The sequence below is a fragment of the Paralichthys olivaceus genome, chromosome 12 (assembly GCF_024713975.1).
Source record: "Paralichthys olivaceus isolate ysfri-2021 chromosome 12, ASM2471397v2, whole genome shotgun sequence".
In the NCBI taxonomy this organism is placed as follows: Eukaryota; Metazoa; Chordata; class Actinopteri; order Pleuronectiformes; family Paralichthyidae; genus Paralichthys; species Paralichthys olivaceus.
In genome coordinates, this window is record NC_091104.1 from 8,017,972 (window position 1) to 8,038,018 (window position 20,047).

Here is a 20,047-nt window from a genome sequence, read left to right on the forward strand (position 1 = left end):
TATATATATATAATAATATTCTCGAGGCTCTTCGGTGTTGCCATGGGGACCAGGCAGGGAGCCGTCACCTTCTTCCGGTTGCATACGTAGTTATCTTACGTCACGCGCAGTACGCGCATGCGTGGCCGCTGACCCCGCCCCCCTCCCCTCAGTTCCGCAGCCGCGCGGCAGAATGGCGGCTCTTTTGGAAAGTGTCCTGGCGAGGAAAGTGGACATTAGTACGGTCACAGCCTGGCTCGGAAACCTGGAGGTGAGTGTGCAGCAGCTCGGAGCCACACGAGCGACACTTGTAAAACCCGCTTGACTCTTGCGTCCTGTTATTTACGTGATGACATCGCTCACAAGTCAGTGTAAACAAAACTTTTAGCCGCGGAGCTAACGGGCTAACGCAACCTGGATGGTGGCAGCGCTCTGTGCACTCGGATGCTTCCCCCCAGTCAGGAGACATTTCAGCGTCATATCAGATGATATTTAACCTTCATGCTTGTTGCTCGCCGCTGTTATTGTTATTTAAACAGGGCTGTGCAGGTTAGCCGATGTTAGCCAGCGCGTTGTTAGCAAGGTTAACTAGCTTGTTTCTGCAGAAATGTCCTGAAGCTGTGCAGCTACTTTATTGACCAATTGTCTTCAATTGATATTTGATTTATCAGATCATCTGTGATGTCCCAGCTATTTGCTCTCTGTCTATAATTAATATTGCATCAGTGTAGATCATCAGTGATATTCCAGCTTTAAACTTATCTCAAACATCACGTCATCATGTGTCTCTTTTGAACAGGAGAATGACAGACTGTCATTCAGTAAAGCCGGGCTGACGGTTCACAAGCAAGAATTTGTCCCTTTCCTTTTAAACTTCCTGAGAGAGCAGAGCAGCCAAGCACTAACCCATGGCCCCACCACGCCGGCCAAGACCCCCAGCCGTCCCAGGCCTGCTGCACAGACACAAGGCTTCAGCGACAGGAAGGGTTGCAGGTCTGCTGGAGATGGAGCTGGGTCGCGGAGTGCCAGCCGGGTCCAGCTGTTTTCTTCGGCCACCACTTCTGTGTCACCTGGGACTGAGTGGGATGCCTCTGCTCAGTCGGAGTCCCAATGTCTTAGCGGGGTCAGCGCCCTCAGCAGCCCCTCCTTTACCACATCATGGAGCCCTGCCTCCAGACCCTCTGGCTCCGAGCGCCGGCCCAGCCAGAGGATCAGTCTTGGGGACTATATGGTTTCCCCTCCGGACCTCCACCACAGCCCTAACCAGCAAATGCACAAAGGCCGCAGGAGGAGTGGTGGTGGTGGAATAGCTGGACAAGGAAGACAGGGAGGAGGGCGTGGAGGACATCACAGTGAGGAAAATGTACGGTGGGACAGTGGGGGGAGGCGGTCAGGTCGAGGAGGAGGAGGGTATAGTAGGGTAAATGAGCAGGTTTCACCTCCGTCTGTGGCGCAGCTCAACTTTAACAACTTGGAGGATTTCCCTCCTGTTGGGTCATCATCGGTTTCACCAGCGTGAGTCAACAACTCTCAGTTGAAAAAAGAATTACACTGACTCCACCTTCTTACTGTCAGATTTGTCTAACCAGTTGCATTCATCCTCAGGGCATCCAAACCATCGAGGAGAATAAACCCAACACCTGTCAGTGCAGAGCGGCCACACTCCAAACCAAAGACCTGTTTCACCTCAACACCATTCAGGAAGCCTGCTACTCCCCCACCAGGGATAGAAGCACTTCAGGGGTTGATGACAGTGGGCAGTCCGCTGAGCCTGCAGGAAGAGAGGGAACTTCTGAAGAGGGAGAAGTATGTGTACATGCAGAATGACTCTTAATTATACTGACAAACAAGTTGACCTTGTGTAAAGTAGTGGAAGAAAAGGGGGGTTTGTTTATACTTACTGTACTTTATAGTGCTTTGCTCTACAGGGAGTAATAAAATGTAACCAGACTTTCTTAAGGCATATTCTGTTTCCTCATTATTCTACATATATTGTCCAATATATAATTTAGTCTGCAGCATCACTTTGCTGTTTTTAACGATGAGGACTTAATTGTTGTTTAGGTCAAAGCGAGCCCAGCAGGGTGGCTCTCCTCTGCCCTCCTCTCTGGACCCTTGCACCCCGACCAAGTCAGGGCTTAGGATCGGATCTAAAGTTACACCTGATCAGCAGACGACTAGTCCTGAACCATCCAAAGTCACCTTGTCCTCTGAGCTGGATCTCTTGGCAGAGCTGTATTGTACCTGCATTTCTGGTAAATGGCCATGAGGTGTCATGATTGTGCTAGTTAAAAGTAAATGGGGCAAAAAAAAAAAAAACTCGTTTACAGACAGTGCAAAAAATAGTAGAATAAGAAAAATATTAATAAGTCAGACCTGAGTAATAGCAAGAAAATAATTTCCCCATGTATTTAAAGTATAATTTTATATAAATAATTACCAACACAATCATTTGAAGTGATTTTAAATCTTGTTAATGTCTTTAAGATCTCTTAAGATGAGGATAAGTGATGTGTTTGTGTTGTCATGTCTTACAGAAAACCTGGTGCCAAACATCTTCCTGGAGCTTTTCTTTGTGATGCAGTTGTTGACGTCTCGGTCCCCTCACTCTCCCAACAGTGATGAACAGGAAAGCTTGTTTTCTGTCAGTTCAGGTGCGCAATTAGCTTCAATTTCACTTGAATCATATTGTGGGTTTTCAACTTCTGTTTACATTGAAATTGAGCCACATGTTTCATGTTTTCAGATGTTCTGGAGAGATGTTACCTACGACAAGTACACAACTGTGTGTATTTTGCAGTAAAGGTTCTGGAGAAGCAGTTTCAGTGAGTTTGTTTCTTGCTTTCCTCATATTCATTAACAGGAATATATCAGATCACTGTTTTCCCTAATTAATGAAGTGACACTGCTCCTCCAGTTGATCTCCGAGTTTATTTACAAGCATCTCCTTTTGTCTTCTGAAGGTTGGTGGCTCATTTGGACAAATGTACACTGCGTCTGCTGGCAGAGAACGAGAGGATGGCGTCTTTCTCTCCAGATCTCAGGGACCGTCTCACTCAAGCCCAGGACAGAAGCACAGCCAAGGTACGTTCTTGTATTTTATTCTGTATTTATGTGTTATTAGAATATGTTCATAATCTGTCTCTAAATATTTTAGACAACTTAGTAAAACTGTTCTCTACTATTTGTTGAGTTTGAATATTTTTTGTTCCGTTCCAGCTCTCTCCCTCCGTTTCTACTTTCATCCACTCAGTCCCGTTCCGTCCTGCTACAGACAACAGGTCCAACTTCAGTAGTGACAAGGCCTTCCACACTTTTAAAAAACAGAGGTATATAACTGAGCAATGTTTTAGCATTTAAAGTAATTGCTGTTGCTGAATTTGACTTCACACATTTGTATTTTATATTTTTTCCCATTTCTCAGAGATATTTTTTATGAAATCCTGCGAGAGTGGGAGGACCTTCACACGGAACCAGGATGGAACTTTTGTTCTGTTTTAGGAAGCAGAATAAGGCAAGTTTCATGGATTATTCTCTAATTTAATAATCTAAAAATAATTGTAATGTAATACATTTATCTTTTCTACATTTGCTCCATTAATTTTTATTATTTTGTCTTATGTTTTTTTAGGGGAATGATGAATCAATTGACCTCTGCTGGAAACCATTCTCATTTTGTGCGTCTGTTCCTGAAGCAGCTTGTTCAGGTAGACTGCTGCACCACATGGACGTTTAATTTCGAATGCATATAATTTCTCCCCAACGCACTGTACTATATAAATAAAATCTTTTTTGTAGATGTGTAAAGGCCCCCGTGTGAACAGCTCTCCCGGAGATACCGCTGACAATGACCTGCTAGGCATGCTGGGAGCTGACAGCTTGGGGCGTCTGAAGCGCCTTGAAGAGCGTCTCATTCAGCCTCACGGAGTCGTGGGTCCTTGTCCTCCTCCATCCTTCCCCGGCCACCAGGAGTTCTTCAGAGACTTTCTTCAGGCAGCGAGCTGGTGAGACAATACGTCCAAGCAATTAGCATATTGCTGAACTGTACCATTAGAATGTTAAATGGACACAAGACCGACTTAATTCACCAGAATTTTTTTGTGTGTGTGATCTAACACGTCTTCCTTGTTGTGCACCAGCTGCCAGCTGAACCAGCACCTGCAGGACAGCCTGTGTCAGCAGCTCCTCCAGCTTGACGAGGTGTCCATCCTGAGCCCCCCTGCTCCCACTGCAGAGGGGGAGGAGGAGGGAGATGGAGACATGGAGCAGCAGGTAAACTTTCAGAGTCAGACCAACAGACATTATTGAAGCTAGCAGCCTGTTATGTTTTTTTTTTTTTTACTTTTTAGTTCTTTCTTTGGCTTGTATAGTATGTTAAAATTAAAAACATGCCAGATTTAGAAACGACTAATTGACGTGTGCTGTAAACTATTAATTAAATCTTTTCCTTCTCACCCATCAGGACGAGAAGCAGCGTTTCACCTCCGTGCTCCTCCTCGCTCGACTTCTGGCTAAGTTTCTAGGATTCATTTCTTTCCTTCCTTACCAAACATCTGAGAGACCATCCAGAGAGATTCAAGAGACTGCGATAGCGCTGCGCAGCAAGGTGAGGAAAAAAATCAAGAATGCTCAAAAATGTATGAAGTAATTCACAGAGACCAATTTCAAATGGAGGTTAAATCCAACCTAAAGGAATATTTCCCTCTAGATCGGTGAGTGACATGGCACATGATTCTCCTCTGTAATTGATATTGATTTTTAATTCTTGGTCCTTCAGAGTGTTCCAGTGCTGGATGTGTGTGCTGTGCTGAGTAACAGTGTGAAAAGGAGGCGAACCATCCTGACTGTCCCCTGGCTTGTGGAGTTCCTGTCCATGTTGGACTCTACCGGGCCTCTGCTGCTCTGCTACAGGACTGCATTAGGAACACTGCTTCTCCTGTACAGGTCTGTCTCCTGTTAAATAATCATAATTCATGTCTTCAACATCTTGAAAGTTGAATTATTAGTTAATCTGCAGCATAACATGGTCATGATCACAGCTACTTTAACACGTCTAATTAACATGTAAGAAAACAAGGACTTCAGTTTGCCAAGCTTGGAAATGATATCTAAAACTTAAGTACAACTAAAATACAAAGGAAGTCTTTTTAATTATATATTTTTTGCAAATACTTTTAATATTGTTTGTTTTTTACTCTGTTATTGCACAAATAGACTCATACACAGTAACATCTGCTATTAATACCTCTTTTAAACTTTTAAATTAATAAAACTCATGAACAAAGAACTAGAATGGAACTCAGCAGAGCGTTTACCACCTCCAAGTTCCAACAGTCCCCTTAAATCCAATGAAACTGCACCAACAGTCAAACAAATGCTGATGAAAACTTACAAACCTCTTTGTTCCATATTTTCCACATTGTTTTTGTGGTTGTTTGATCGCTTGTTGTCCTTAGAAAGTTTGGTTTGATAAGACTTCTGTGTGCTTGTAGGAGAATGTTGCTGAGAGGATGTGGAGAAATATGTTACCTGAACAAACTGCTCATGCTGTCTGTGTTAGGATGGCTTTTCCAGGTGAGACACACCCTGTGGATGTTGGTTTGCTTTTGTATAAAATAACACACAATGAATTGTAGAACACAACAGTTATATGTGATTGAACATGTTGTTTTTAAATTGTGCAGATTCCTGTGATTCCTGAGGACATTTTCTTCACCAGTGAGTTCACCGAGGTCGCTAACCTGGAGGACGGCAACAAAAGCAGCACAGGACTTGTAAGTCAAATATTCATTCTACTAGTTTTTTCTGCATGAAGTACCCGCTGCTCTTTATCATTCATACTGAGGGCTTTCTTGTTATTTTCAGGACTGTATTCCCCTGGTGGATCAGCAGCTTCTTTATACATGTTGTCCATTTCTTGGTGAGTGGAAATTTGTTGACCTTATATATTATGTTGAGGATTATGGGCACATTTTTGTGTGTTCTCTACAGAAGAGGTAAATGCTGTTAATCAGGAGCCAGAGGTTTTATGTTACCTGCCTTTGTTGTATCGGTTCAGGTGAGTTTCGTAAGCTCCTCGCAGCCTTCGTGTCTGGAAGCACAGCAAAAAGTGGAGGAATTATCCGCAAGATCACTCCCACGTCTGCTGAGCTCAGGGATACACCCGCTGCCAACCGGTCACATCAGAAACTACAGGTGAGTAAACAGGAGAGGTTGAAAGTAGAAATTCGAAATGGCATCAATGAACTCCAACGGTTTATAAACCATCTGTTTAAATGTGACAGGTGGACCTCGAACAAGCCTTCTTTCACAACCAGCCTCCGTCGCTGCGTCGCACCGTGGAGTTCGTGGCCGAGAGAATCGGATCCAACGGCGTCAAGCATATGAAGTTAGTATCACTGAGCTTCACTGTACAAGCTGTGAGCAGATTTAGAGGTTTCCAAGTCATGAGTTTGTAAATCAGCTGTTTCTTTCACAATGTTTACATTTTACTTTGAGGAGCTTTCCACCAAATTACTTTTTAGAATTGAAAAAGACTTTCAGAGCTGCAGGTAATCTGTCTGCAAACTTGGTTGGTTGCCTACCTGAGAAGGTAGTCACTGGTCAACAGCATCAATTTACCAGCACTTAGGTGGTGGCTGAATTTACTGCCCTGTGCAGATGTAGACGCATCTTATTTCCTGCAGGGCATCTGTGTTCAGTTAGATTTCTTTTTTTTAATCTATGTGTTTCTGTGTTGATATTCATTTCGGGGCTTTTTCTGCAGAGCTACATTGGTGAATGAGTTGGTGGAGAGAGGAGAGAAGCTGCTGAGAGGTGGACTGGAGATGCCCAACTCCAATCCGTCAAAACTGAATGAATCCATCTGTGCTCAGCTGTGTGTTGCAGGATTGGAGGCCCTGCCGAGAGCCACGAGGTACAGCAGCCTCTTTTACAAGCAGCAAGCAAAACTGTTTTGCTGTCAAGTCCATAGATTTATGGCCCTCACGTTTGATAATCGGAAAAAATGATTGTTTATTTGGAAGTATTTCACTTCTGGGGGGTAATCCTATCTTTATGGTAATCTCTGTCTTGTGTGATTTGCAGGTTCTGTTGTGAGAAGAGTCCTGAAGCCATAAGAATTCTGCTCCCTGATGAGACCTCTCCTGCTGTAAGTCCCGTGAAAAAATTACCATGTAAAACAGATTGTTATTAAAAAAAAAAAACTTTCTCAAAGCCTCTGAGACAAAGTTCCACACAGTAATTTACAATTTCATAAAGTAAAATGCAGCTTCGATTTTTATAACACTTGTGACTATCTCTCTGCAGGTCCTGACCACATCAGAAAATATCACCAAACGTCTTGCAACAGAAAAAGCCTGCAGCTGGCTCTCTGCTAACATCACAGGTAGCTAGCTATAGCACCATAATTGTGTTTTTACATGTTTTTACTCTGTCTGGCCATTTTCTAGCAGAAGCTCCTATTTCAGACATTTTTATCTCATTCCTTAAAAAAAATGTTTTTGCAGGCCTACTTTACTAGAACTTTACAAGGATACTTGTTATGAAGTATATTCAAAAACACTGCTATGATCCTTTGTGGAACTGAAACTTTTTACACACTGCCCATCTTAGTTTTCGGTTCCTTGTCCTCGCTGCTGTTGCTTGTCATCTAGAGTTTCGTCGCCTCGCCCATTTGTCACATGTGATACGTGCGGTCAACTGTAGATGGTTATTTTGGTATCATACCAGCAGCATTACATAAAACTGACACCTTTCACTGCAGTTTCATAAGATGGAGCTGACACCAGTGTGTCTGCTGCTGAGCCGATAGTATGGACACGCTTGTGTATAAGCCGCAACAGTTCAGCGGGGTAGCCACCATGAATACCTAATGCAGACATTGTGCCTCAAGTGTTAAAGCTGCTCCGATCTTGTTACAGAACATTTATACTGTTGAATATAAAAGAAAGAAGCCAGTGCAGTGGTTAAAGGTTCCCCGAGGACATCAAATCTAACATTTCCCTTCTGTTTTCCCACCCTCAGCGCTCATAAGGCGAGAGTGGAAGAGCAGATATGACCGTGTGATGAAGGCTCTGGGCAGCCCGGCGGCTCCAGACTCGGGGGACGTTGAGCGGGCCGTGGTCGAGTTGGTCGCCCAGGAGCAGTCAACTACTCCCAAGAGAAAACAAGGAAGTGAGCGAGTACTCTCCTGCCCGCCACACTGCAGCCACAGTGCTTCGCTGCCTTCAGACATCCTCATCGAGATGAAGGTGTGGTCCAAGAACATGAGGCAGTATTGTAGCAGTTGTTTGGTAATATTTGTCTGAATTTCTGCGCTCGTGTCTTTTTCTTTTTTTAATGTAGGAGTTTTTGAGCATCGCTGTCGGCCCCAGGACTGATGGGGAGCTGCCAACAGACTCTCAGCTGAAAACACTGCTGCACAGAGTGGGGGACACACTGGCCTGCAGAAAGGTACATGAGACGACACAAGTGATACACACGTACTGGATTTACTGAGTTCTGCCTGCACTGGTCACACTCTTGTTATCTCCTCACTTAGTTTTCAACTGTGATGTCAGAGCTGATGCTTCTGAACTCTACTGTTCTGCTGGCCTGCAAACTGGGTAAGAGTCCATGAAAACAGTCTCTTTATGACATGTTAAAATGAAAACTGATAATTGGTTGTTCTGAAATAGAAGCAAACGTAAGGGCACATTTACACCTGCTTTGTTTGGTCCCGAACCTCAGACTTTCAGTTTTGGACTATTTAAGTTGAGAAGACATTTAACAAAAGAAGAAGAAGAAGAAAAAGAAGTGCAAGCGGCTTGCAGGATTGCTTGTAATCTTCAATGATATATTTAAATGACAAGGACGTTCATTTTGCTGGTAATAATACCCTAATGATATTACAGTGGCAATAAATTTAATAAAATGAAGCGGTTCATTAATTTACTCAATTCAAATACTGTTGGCTATGCACTTTATTCAAATCAGTGAGTGAATACAATGGTCATTTTGACAACATGTGGATGTAAGACGCACGCCTGCACCGAAAGTATAAGTAGACGCAGCCCACATGATGACAGAATGTACGAATGTCGTAAAAAATTCTTCAGTCCGCTCCCTGAATTACATTGTGAAGCCAAAACTAACTGGATCAAATGAACCTTGATTTAGGACCATGGTGTGAAAACACGTAGCTACATTCAGACCTGTGTGTGTGTGTGCGTGTGTGTGTGCGTGTGTGCGTGTCCGTCCCGCTCAGTGTCTGCAGAGCTGCCGGTGCTGCCTGTGTCTGTGTGCAGCGGAGGGGGGGAGGTTACTGCAGGTCCCGGTGCAGGTTCAGAGCCTCCTGTCAGATCGCTACTGGAGCAACTCGCTGAGCTGTGGGAGAGAGACTGCTGCTCCTCCGCCCCGCTCCACCTGCTCTTCTCCCCACTCACCGTCACTGCTGTGCTGAGAGCCAGCGACACCGAGGTACATCATTTACCTCTATGCTAACACACTCCCAATATAATACGATGAACAAGAGCGTTTGGCTCATTGGAATTTTTCATTAGATTTGCAGTTATTTCCTTGCATTGATATTTCACAGTGTCTGACGGGAACGAAGGGTGGAAGGAGAGGGTAGATTTGTTGAAAGTATTACTTTTCTCTGTGAGGATGAATTTCTCTGTGTCTTTAGTGGAACAACTACCTGTTCCTGGTTAGAAAGCTGGTCGACAGAGGGATTTTGAGCGAGGACGAGGTCATATCTCATTGGAGGAAGCTAACAAACGTGGCCCTGCCGGCGGTGAGGGCTCTCTGCTTGTATAATGATACATTCCAGTTGAACTATTACTTCCACTGGTGATTTGACCTCTTTGACTCTTTCCCCCGCTTTGTTCTGCTCACTTTGTTCTCTCATTTCGGTCTCATTTCAGGAGCTGATAGAGAAATTTCAGCTGCAGTCTCAGAGAATTAAACTCTCCTCGCCTCTGGCTGAGTTACCCAGTCACATGGACATGCTGCAGGTCTCACCTCAGACGGTAGAGGGCGCTACGTGACAGCGATAACGCCAGCGAATGTCCCATGACATCTTTTGTGTGATCGCCACAGTTGTTTCAAGTCACATCCATCAGTGTGGTGTTCAACTGAGAGACACTTCTGGGTGAATTCATGGTGTTGACCATTTTTCCAGTCGCCACTCGTGCACAGGGCATCAAAGCTGCGGCTCCGTCAGCCTCTGCTCAGCAAACTTCAGACTTTTGTTCTTCTCCTTCTTGTGAAGTGTCAGCAGCCTTTCATGAATCCCTCTGCTCTTTGGCTAAGGTGCTGGCGAGAACCAGAAAGCCCTGCCAGTCAGTTGTAGTAGCGAGGGAACTCAACAACTCTTCCCTTAGATCTATGGAACCTTCCTGCAAGCAAACCTGTACGCGATTGTGTCTGAGGGGAAATACTAGAAGATCAAGCCTTTCAAACAGTCGAGACTATAGCAGAGCGTGAGCGGAGACAGGAGAAGGGAGACAAAGACGGGTATTTGTGAGTTTTTGCTGCCGAGGATGTAAACTGAGCAACTTTGCTTCTGTACATTTCTCGTGTTCTTGACACCCAAGTTTCTAGCAAAGATTCCAGAGACAATTCATCAGAGACTCTTTCTAAAAATGGACTGAAAATGAATTTATTCCTTATTTTAGACCCAACAGAGAAAATCAAGGTCTTAATTTTAGCGCAGCACTTTCACAAACTGCCTTTGACCGTCACTACTCGTGAATCGCACGTTTATCTCATGAACGCTAGACTGCATTTGTGATTGTTTTTGTTCATGTTGAATGAGTGCCGTTATTCTCTGCTGCTTTTAAAATGAAGTATTTTTTATGTTGCCACAAAGTTTAAAACGTAATAATAAAGATGTATTCTGGTTTAAGTGTGTCGTCATGAGTTGTCCTCTCTTGAACTTAAAGCAATGACCAAGAACACTTATTACAAATAAAGGTTCTCTATTAAATATTTACTTTAGTAAAAGATTTGAGCTGTGAAATGTATTTAAAGGATCAAATGTAAATGGTTCCTGTGACTGATATGTTTTTAATGAAGCAACATTTTCGAGTTAAAGCTGCTTGAAAAGATATAGAAAGATAAATTAAGTGGTGTGAAAAAAAAAAAATGTTGTGGACAAATGGAAATACTTCAGTAAAAGTAATTAAAAGTAAGCAATTTTATAGTTTTATGATGGATATGAACATTTTTTTGTGGTAATTTTGACTCAGTGTACAAACATTTTACTTCAGAGTTTGAAAAGATGATTCAACATTTAAAAAAAAAATCTTGAATTGTTTGGAGTTTTTAACTCAAAATCTGCTTCAATTAATCCTGTAACTGATCTGGAATCTGTGCAAATCAAACATTTGACTTTTAAATTTAAAATATTTTAAAAAAACATTAAAATTTTGACCCATCATGAACATTTTGTCTTGATTTTCTCCTTTAGTTGTTCATTCTTACTTATAACCATAGTTTTGTCCCATAAATCTGATTATTATCAGTCAGCAGAATAAAGCAGCTCACTTTAGGTTTGAAATAACAGACATGCAAAACAAGATTTGAACGCAGTTTGGAGGAGGAGGAAGAGGAGGAGGAAGAAGAAGGGAGAAGAAAGAAGAGGAAGAGGAGGAGGAAGAAGTGGAGGAAGAAGAAAGAAGAGGAGTGAGAGGAGTAAGAGGAGGAGTAAGAAGAGTAAGAGGAGGAGGAAGAAGAAGAGGAGGAGTAAGAAGAGTAAGAGGTGGAGGAAGAAGAAGAGGAGAAGAAAGAAGAGGAGTGAGAGGAGTAAGAGGAGGAGGAAGAGGAGGAGTAAGAAGTGAAAGAGGAGGAGGAAGGAGAAGAGGAGAAGAAAGAAGAGGAGTGAGAGGAGTAAGAGGAGCAGTAAGAAGAGGAGTAAGAGGAGGAGGAGGAAGAGGAGGAGGAAGAAGAGGAGGGTTAAGAGGAGTAAGAAGAGGAGGAGCAAAAGAGGAGGAGTAAGAGGAGGAGTAAGAAGAGGAGTGAAAGGAGGAGTGTCCTGCGGCGTCTCTCCTCCCTCTGTGTCCGTCAGGAAGTCTCAGTCTGCGGCTCAGAGTTGTGGAGGAGACCGGTGAGGCGGAGGGCGGGAGAGGCGGCGGATCCAGGAGCAGCAGCATCAGCCGGGCAGAGGATGAGCTGAGCGGGCAGCGGGGGCAGCTCCCTCCCGCTCCAGCTCCTGTCGGACCGACACAGACTCGATATGCTCACACGGGAGAACTTGACTTCACTCCAGCTCTCCGGTGAGAGCGAAACCATCGGGAGACATCATGGCAAACGTTAAAGTTGCCATCCGGGTCCGTCCCCCCGCTGCGAGGTCAGTGTTAGCTAGCTGCTCACTTTAACGAAGCCTCTTCACTCGTGTCCACGATCCGCTGGGTTCGTGTTGGTTCCAAATGTTTGTCTGAACTGCTGCTAGAACATGCTGCTAGAACCACGGGGAGTTAGCATGTTGTCAACACAACACAATGCTTCTCACGTTGTGTTTGTATTAGCTGATATTTGTATTTAGCTTTTTGACACACACACACACACACAGATAGAAGAAGCTAGCATGTTAGCTTTCTTTAAAACTTTGTGGCTGCTGAGTAAAGCACAAACACTGAAGTTAAGATTGAAGTGTTTACTTTCACACTTCAACCAATTCATGAGGGTTGTTATTAGGAATGAGTTGCTGTGTTTTATTCAGGACACTTTGGGTTTTAAATAACCAGCTAATTTGATTCAGAAATAAAAGAATAACTAGCAGAGTTTACAGTTTATTTCTCAAAAAAACAAAATATTAAATTCCAATTTCCCTTAAAGTTTCTATTATATATTCATATTCATAACTGCACAAATGCACCGAAGCTAATGCCTGGAATGTGTAAACCCACTTGGCAGTAAAACTTGATTCTGATCAGTCAAATCAATAACACATTAATCAAACACTATGTTTTACAGTTGATGAATCATTTTGAGTCTTTTTGTTGTCCATAAATTACAGACAGTTGTTGGTCCATGATAGTAAACTATCTTACTGTCTATATAACTTGGACAAAAGTAGAAACAAAAAGATGTCACCTGTGGCTCTGCAGAATTATTTAAATTTCTATGAATCATTTTTCATTAGATATATTTTATAGTTTCATTCACAAAAATCATTTGATTCCATTCTGCTCCTATACATGTGCCGTATTGGTTTGTCCCATTTCTTCAAGCCATATGATCTCCATGTTTTAAAGACTGCATATGGCTCCATCAGATGGAAATATTCTTGTTACCATTACTCAGAATCACATCTGGTGTCTTTACACCACAGTTGGGAACATAAAATTAATCGTACGTGCCTTTCTGTTGATTGAATAATCATCTGTTCACTCATATATATGTTTTTATTCCCATTTACTTATTTTATGTCAAGCAGCTTAGTGAGATGCATTTATGGGGGAAAGAAACTTTTCCACTGCTGTAAAATCTCCTGTTGAAGAAGCAAAGCAACACGAGGATGTTGTAAAGTTGCTTTTCTCTACTCTACAACATGTTGAATAACAGGTCTTATGGGGCTGGACATATATAGAGCATATCAATTCTATAGTGGTACTTTAAATTGCTTTTAGCTCCTGCAGGATGTTCTGCAGAGCTGCTGAATCTAACGTCCACTGCCATGATAACTATGATAAAGAATTATTCAAGCTATGAAGCGCAGGACAATGATTCTTTCAACCAGTCTTCCTGGTGTTTTGCATAAATCTCTTATCCATAATGTTCACTTGTGCGAATCTGTCCTTCCTGATTACTGGCTCTGACACTCATACTGTCCTCTTTTCTATTTTAAACTGAAGGACGTGTTTCCTTATGTTTGAATTAGAATAATGACCTGCTGCAGAGATAATATTAACACCAGCCTGGTCAAGTGCATCCTCCATACACTTGGGGCATCGATAGAAGTTTGTATTTTTTTGTTTTCAGTGTTTTGACATGTCCGATTCAGCGGGCCTCCCCTGAGAGTGCAGTCAACCACTCACATGTGCAAGAAACACGTCAGCCCGGTTGTGAAATTGCTCGTCTTGGGTTAGTATCAAAGTGTTTTTATTTTTTTATGAGGTTGACTATTTTCCACCCCCAGCCTCCACTTCTCCATGCTGAGTAGAGCCTGAGGTTGACTGTTGGTGGTTTTGGGTTGGGTCCTCGCTGCTGGGGTTGGCAAAATGAGCCCCGATTGGTGAGGCACTGGGGGGGGGGCTGAAAATTACAACAGCCCCCATGTCTGCCCCTAACCCACCACAGAGACGGAGCTTTTACATTACAGACATGGTTCACCATCATTATCTCGCTCCTGGAGATTGAAACTCTGCGTGCCCTTGTTTTGATTGCCTCCACTTCTGCATGTGTTGCATCAGTTGTGCTTGGTCCAGCTGTTGAAGCACACACAGCTGACAACTGGCCTTGTTTTACTCACACACACACACACATACAAGGAGGAACGCTGGTCCCAGTTATACACACACACACACACACACACACTTGTGCACGCTGTGGATTTTGTGGAAATGGCGCTGGCTGTCTCATCAGATGATCTCTCTGCAGTGTGAGGGTCTGTTTTCATTTGAATCTGAGACTGTTCAACTCTTAAGTGACAATTTCATGGATCCCATGCACAAGCACACAAAGAATCATTGTTGTTACTGTCACGTGACGGCCCCCGGTCAAGTGGAACCAGCCTAAATGTATCTGGACATGCTCTCAATTATATCAACAGCAGCAACAGAGGATTTTAAACTAATTTGAATCTGACTGTAAGAGGAGAATCTGAGCCCAAAGGGAAACCATTGTTAAATCTCCTGTCTGGTTTGCATTTGAAGTGGGAGACACTGATCAATTCTGATTGTGTCCATTAGATCTTCTCTTTTCCGTTATTGTTTCCAGCTGACTGAGGTAAAATCAGTTGTTCTGTTGTTCACAGGGAAGGTGCGGATGGAGGAAAGCTTGCAGTTCAGGTGGAGGATAAGTCTGTGAGGATCCAAAATGTGAAGGTGAGTATTTCTGTACACAGGTATCCCACATACCTCACAATAAGTCCGTGTTGGGGAGCGTTTTTGCTGGACTGGGTGAATTGGGACTTGCCTGCAGAGTGAGGCCATCACAGCAACAGGATGTTTACAGCTTTTTGATCAGCTGTTTCCTGCTTGATGTCATTGTTGTTTATTATTAATTGAACTCAGGAATACACACATGAATTAGGTCGAGCACATGAAGTGTGGACGCTCGTGAATCTGGCTCCAGACATTATTAATGAGGGACAAGAGGAGTTTTCTATATTTATACTTTCTGACTGAAAGGGGTAATTTTAGGTTTGAGTTTTGTTTCCGAAATTAGCGTAGGTTTCGAGGAGGTTTTGCACATTTGGAAATAATTATTTTGTGAAGTCCCGTAAGCTGATACTTTCACCAAGTTACCAACCTGCTGTGTCAGATGGCTGAGAGTAGACAGTCTGGTTCTGTCCCTACAATTTCAGTTTGGCACATGTTGCACACTGTTTTTCATTTATGTTAATGTTTGCTTTGGTTAAAAGCCAAGATAAAAGACGGGAGAGTTTGTAGATAGCGTGATGTAGCCCTGTTGAAGATCATATCACAAACGCCAGATGTTTACAAATGATCCTAACCTACAAAAATAAAAGTTCATGTGTATGTGGTACTTTGTTTACTTTACTTTGGTTGCATTTTAAAGGCAGAAGAATGGAGAGAAGTTGGGTGGGGGGGTTGGAGAATCGGTTGCAAATGATGTGACAGAGACAAACCACATATGGCTTCCCTCTGCTGTGGAACAGGATCAAGACTCCAAGGCTCTTGCGGGTCTCTTGGGAATAATTATTTATGGAAAGTGGGACAGTTTTGGAGGAACTGAGACAGAAAACAGCCTGGATTTTACTGGATAATAAATGTAACGCTCCCATACAGCAAGTAGCAAAAAGCTATAAAGGCTTAGAACTAAATTAAAACTTGTGAAACAAGAACAAAATGAGTATTTTTTTTACAAATACACAACCTTGTTATTTCTAACACCATTACTCTGTGGTGGGAGCTTTGCTGGTCTGGAGATTTTCCCTGTGGCCAGTGTTGCTCTTGGCTAATCCCTCTCACCACAAGGCCATTGTTGAATTTCAAGTGCTGGGGGGTTAAACAGACACGCTTTTAGGTGAGGAAATTGCTGCGTACAAATTGATACCCAGAGCTTAGTGTTGCCCAATGCTGCAATGTGAGGAAAGATGATTTGATAAAGTCATTAATTTGATCATAAAATAAATATAAGTAAATAAAAATACTGAGTTTACGATGTAATGTTTTTGTATTTGAGCTTAAAGGTTGATTCGATTACTTGATTACCAAGTTCTTGCTCATACATTTGATATTTATCGATTAACACGACAAATAGTTTCAGCTCTAATTTGATTGATGCATATAAAACATAATCAAACGATTTGGCCTGTTCTCAATGATTTTAAAAGAAGTGGATCTTTAGGCTTAAAACGAAGCTGTTCATGCTGACTTTGCCACGAGAGCAGCACCATCTTGTTTTTCACTAGACATACGGTGTCATAATCAGTCAATATACAGCATCGCCAAGCTCGATCATCGGTCATAGAGATCCTGTACAGATCAGCTGCGGGTGGCACTTTCTCCTCAAAAGACAGATGTTCGTATTTAGAGGAAATGAAGAGATTTACAACCTCCAATCTTAAAAAAATAAAACACGAATTCACAGAACATCACTAAACTCAAACGGTTCTCCAGGTTGAACGCAGTGATTTAGAAGAAATGCTTAGACGCTGGAATGTTTTCCATTGTAGCTGTTGTGCCTGGACAGGTCCTCATCCTGCTGTGTTGTTTTTCCTCAGCGGAGGATTCACTCACAGTAAGCAGAAAGGTGTTTAGTGTTGATGCACCGAGGCGAATAACGGACTGTAGGAGGAGTGAAAGCATTGTTAATGAATGGAAACTGCTTGCTTGCAATTCCACACCCCAGCAGTCTCATAAACAAAAACTGTAATACCTTTTCATGTTATTAAATGCACACACACGTTCACCCACATAAAAGTGTGTGTCAGGTTATTCTGTGTTCGCTGTTAAAGCAAATTCCTTTTCATGTACTTCTGGATATATCACTGACATTTCTGCTGTGTGATGATGAGCATTCGTTACTTTAGTGAAGATGAAAAGAGTTCAGAATTAAAAACATGTGCTTTAATCTTCTGTTTTCCTGCCTGAAGCTGGATGGACGTGCAGACGGAGCTGTGGATTCCAGGGAGAAGCTCCTCGAGTTTTGTTTTGACTACTGCTACTGGTCGGTGGACCCTGCAGACCCTCACTATGCCTCGCAGGAGGAGGTAATGACTGAGCTTTCTAACTGGACGTGTTTACATGAACTACAATGCCCTCTTCTTGACCTTTCCCTAAATGAGATATTATTCTAATTGAGTCTAAGGTTTTACCACACACTTAATCTCAGTTAACTATTTAATATTTATCCATCAATTTATTTTCACATTGACAAGGTATGGGGCACACAGGAGTCCAAATATTAACTGAAATGTCTCTTCAAAGTGTTTTTTAACATCTGAGTTTACACCCAGTGTTCAATCTTTAACCCTAACATTCTTTCATGTTGCTATCATGAATCAAACTTTGACAACTCAGCACATTCAGAAAGAAGAACCAACACAAACAATCTACATATTTGTTTTTAATTCTGCAATTTCTTGATCTTGTCTTGAATACTGGACATGAGAAATATATCTACGTATTTGTGCAGTGCTACCTCCAGATTTGTTTTTGTACCATGTTATCTGCCGAGTTGTGTTGAGACGACACACGTGCGGATCCAGGCTTTTGCCACAGACACCATCTCTGTACCAACCAACAGCCCAGAGGAAACACTGATAGACCACAACAAGAGGGGCGTGTGTTGTGTTGAATGTTTTTAACACTGATGGCCACTCTGGGGGGATGTACATATCAGCTCCATCTGTTACCCAGAAGTCTCTTTGCATGGCATGGGTCGAGTCTGCTTGCTTTTCATGTTGCAGCTGTGATTGGGCAACTTGATATCTTTGTGTTGTTTTGATTGGAGGGTGTTTTTGGAACCTGAGAAGTCTCCAGACCCACAGGAAGTGGTGCCCAATTCCATTACAGGAAATATCCTGGAAAAAAATCTTTTTTTAGGTTCAAGTCTTGTTCTTAATGTGTTTCCATATAGTTTTCATTGTTCAGCAGAACAGCTACAGTTGGTCCTCAGGGTCCGTCCTCTGCCACTCCCTTACTGTCTGTCTCCTTGTCAGAGCTGCCTTTGTATGTGTTTAAGAAAGACAGGGCTGTGATGACGGCCTACGCAGTGCACTGAGCAACAGATAACCCAGCCTCTTCCTCTCTTTTTTTCATTTCTCTGATTCTGGGTTTGGCTGCCTCCATCCTCAGCAGAACTGTGTCCAGTCACAGTGGTTTGGTCGCCACAAGACATTCCTTTGTTGACCCGTGGGTGGGCGAAAGGACGGCAGCAAAGGACACAACTGCGGGATTTAAATCTGACCCCTTTTCCAGCATGAGAATCAAAAGCATTGTCTCTTGAATGAAAAAAATGGTGTATGATCACGTCACTAATCGCAACACGGTTGAAAATATTTTAATAAGGCATGGGGCGGTTATTTTGTATTAGCGTATGACGGAGTAGAAAAGAGTGGATGTGGCTGTGTTGTGATACAGAAATCCAGATTAATGGAGCGTATAGTGGCAGGTGGACTCGTAACTTAAGAGCCACTCTACCTGTTTATGAGACAAATAATTTTTCAGAGCAGCTAAGAGCCTGTCTGAGCGGTCTGTCTGTTTCACTTGGAGGCATTACGTTAAGGTAATTGCTCAAAGTAAGGGTATAGATTTTGTTTCTATCAAATATGTAATCACATATATTCATATATTGTTTTACACATTTTCCAGCTTTGAGCTGATACAGCTTTTGCCAGCACCAGCGTTTCTCGTGGATTGTACTTATAACTTCACCCCTAACTTTGACTTTGACTGAAGTACCTCTATACCTTTGTTAGAGAGTTACCTTCTTTGTATATTTATTTGTGTCATCGTGTAGAGACATCTCAAACAGTTGACTCTATGAAAGCATTGGCCCTGCTCCGTTCAGACACTAGCTGGCTTTATGAGCCAACCCATCAATCTAGATATTTTAAAATTTGGTAATAAATGTGATATTAAATTTAGTGAGCAGTAAAATCTATTTAAACTTTACTTTTTTTTATAACAGGCAGAGGGACTTGAATTCATCTTACTCTAGTTCCCATGAGACTGAAACAAGGGTCTCTCCCTGCGATCCAACCACACCCAGCACCCCTTAGAGACTCGCCTCCCATCCCCTGCTCCCCCCTCCTGCACTGCACTGTCGACTGTACATGTCCATGCATCAGTGATAGCATACCAGATACTTGTCTTTTCTTCTGTACAGCGTAGGGACAGAATAAGAAATGCAGCATCACATAGCAGATGTGGTTGTATTCTTGTCGCTGAGGACTCCCCACTAGAAGAAACTCTGTCTGACAGGGTGGGAGGTTTAATTATTAAGTTGTTCTATGGGTGAAAAAGAATAGAGTTGAGCAGAGAGGGGAAGAAAAAGACTAAAACAGGTGAGGAGAGGTAGGATTTTGGAAGAGAACCATAATCCGTAATGGGAACCAGCTGTTTATTCTATGCATGAGAGAACTGTGACTATTTGTCTAAAAGCTGCCTTTGTTTGGGGCCTAGATATTGAGCTAACAAATAGCTTTTTCCCTCGAATTAATGACACAAACCCCTTGGCTTGTGTTTTGCTTCTGACGGTAAGAAACATGGGAGTGGAAAGCAAAAGGCATGGAAAGTCAAGAGAAAGTGATTAGAGAAACTGGGAATGCAGATTCCTTGGGTACAGAGGGAGCGGGGCAGGAGGGGAAATGGGCAGGGGGTCCTCTGTGCCTCTGTAGCCCCCAGCTCTCGCCTGCCAAACTCGCATCTGCCTCACTAAGTAATTTTTTTGC

At 42.7% G+C, this 20,047-nt stretch overlaps 2 protein-coding genes across 3 annotated transcripts in view; both read left to right on the plus strand.

Annotated features, from left to right (window-relative positions):
• The first annotated feature begins 113 nt into the window (after nt 1-113).
• Nucleotides 114-10,867, plus strand: cdan1 (codanin 1). Its single transcript, XM_069536377.1, has 28 exons — nt 114-250; nt 779-1,494; nt 1,585-1,785; nt 2,044-2,234; nt 2,517-2,633; nt 2,726-2,804; nt 2,943-3,063; nt 3,199-3,308; nt 3,404-3,493; nt 3,611-3,686; nt 3,778-3,983; nt 4,119-4,251; nt 4,442-4,585; nt 4,757-4,923; nt 5,472-5,553; nt 5,664-5,753; nt 5,845-5,899; nt 6,038-6,174; nt 6,264-6,367; nt 6,746-6,895; nt 7,066-7,129; nt 7,288-7,366; nt 8,005-8,231; nt 8,326-8,433; nt 8,522-8,585; nt 9,227-9,438; nt 9,647-9,754; nt 9,885-10,867. The coding sequence occupies exons 1-28, from the start codon at nt 173-175 to the stop codon at nt 10,005-10,007; spliced, it is 4,032 nt and encodes a 1,343-aa protein (XP_069392478.1). The 5' UTR covers nt 114-172; the 3' UTR covers nt 10,008-10,867.
• Nucleotides 10,868-11,589: 722 nt separating this feature from the next.
• The window catches only part of stard9 (StAR-related lipid transfer (START) domain containing 9), a 37,163-nt gene continuing 28,705 nt past the window's right edge, over nt 11,590-20,047 (plus strand). For both annotated transcript variants that reach the window (XM_020098124.2, XM_020098125.2), the window contains exons 1-3: nt 11,590-12,310; nt 14,939-15,008; nt 17,246-17,362. In XM_020098124.2, the coding sequence (XP_019953683.2) occupies nt 12,264-12,310; nt 14,939-15,008; nt 17,246-17,362 (234 nt within the window). In that variant the 5' untranslated portion in view covers nt 11,590-12,263. The remainder of the gene's footprint in view (nt 12,311-14,938; nt 15,009-17,245; nt 17,363-20,047) is intronic.

What these genes read in the sequence shown, in the direction of transcription:
- cdan1 (XM_069536377.1), top strand. Translation starts at nt 173, where the DNA reads ATGGCGGCTCTTTTGGAAAGTGTCCTGGCGAGGAAAGTGGACATTAGT. An exon ending in CCTGGCTCGGAAACCTGGAG is followed by an intron (nt 251 to 778) that starts GTGAGTGTGCAG and finishes TCTTTTGAACAG; the next exon opens with GAGAATGACAGACTGTCATT. An exon ending in GAACTTCTGAAGAGGGAGAA is followed by an intron (nt 1,786 to 2,043) that starts GTATGTGTACAT and finishes ATTGTTGTTTAG; the next exon opens with GTCAAAGCGAGCCCAGCAGG.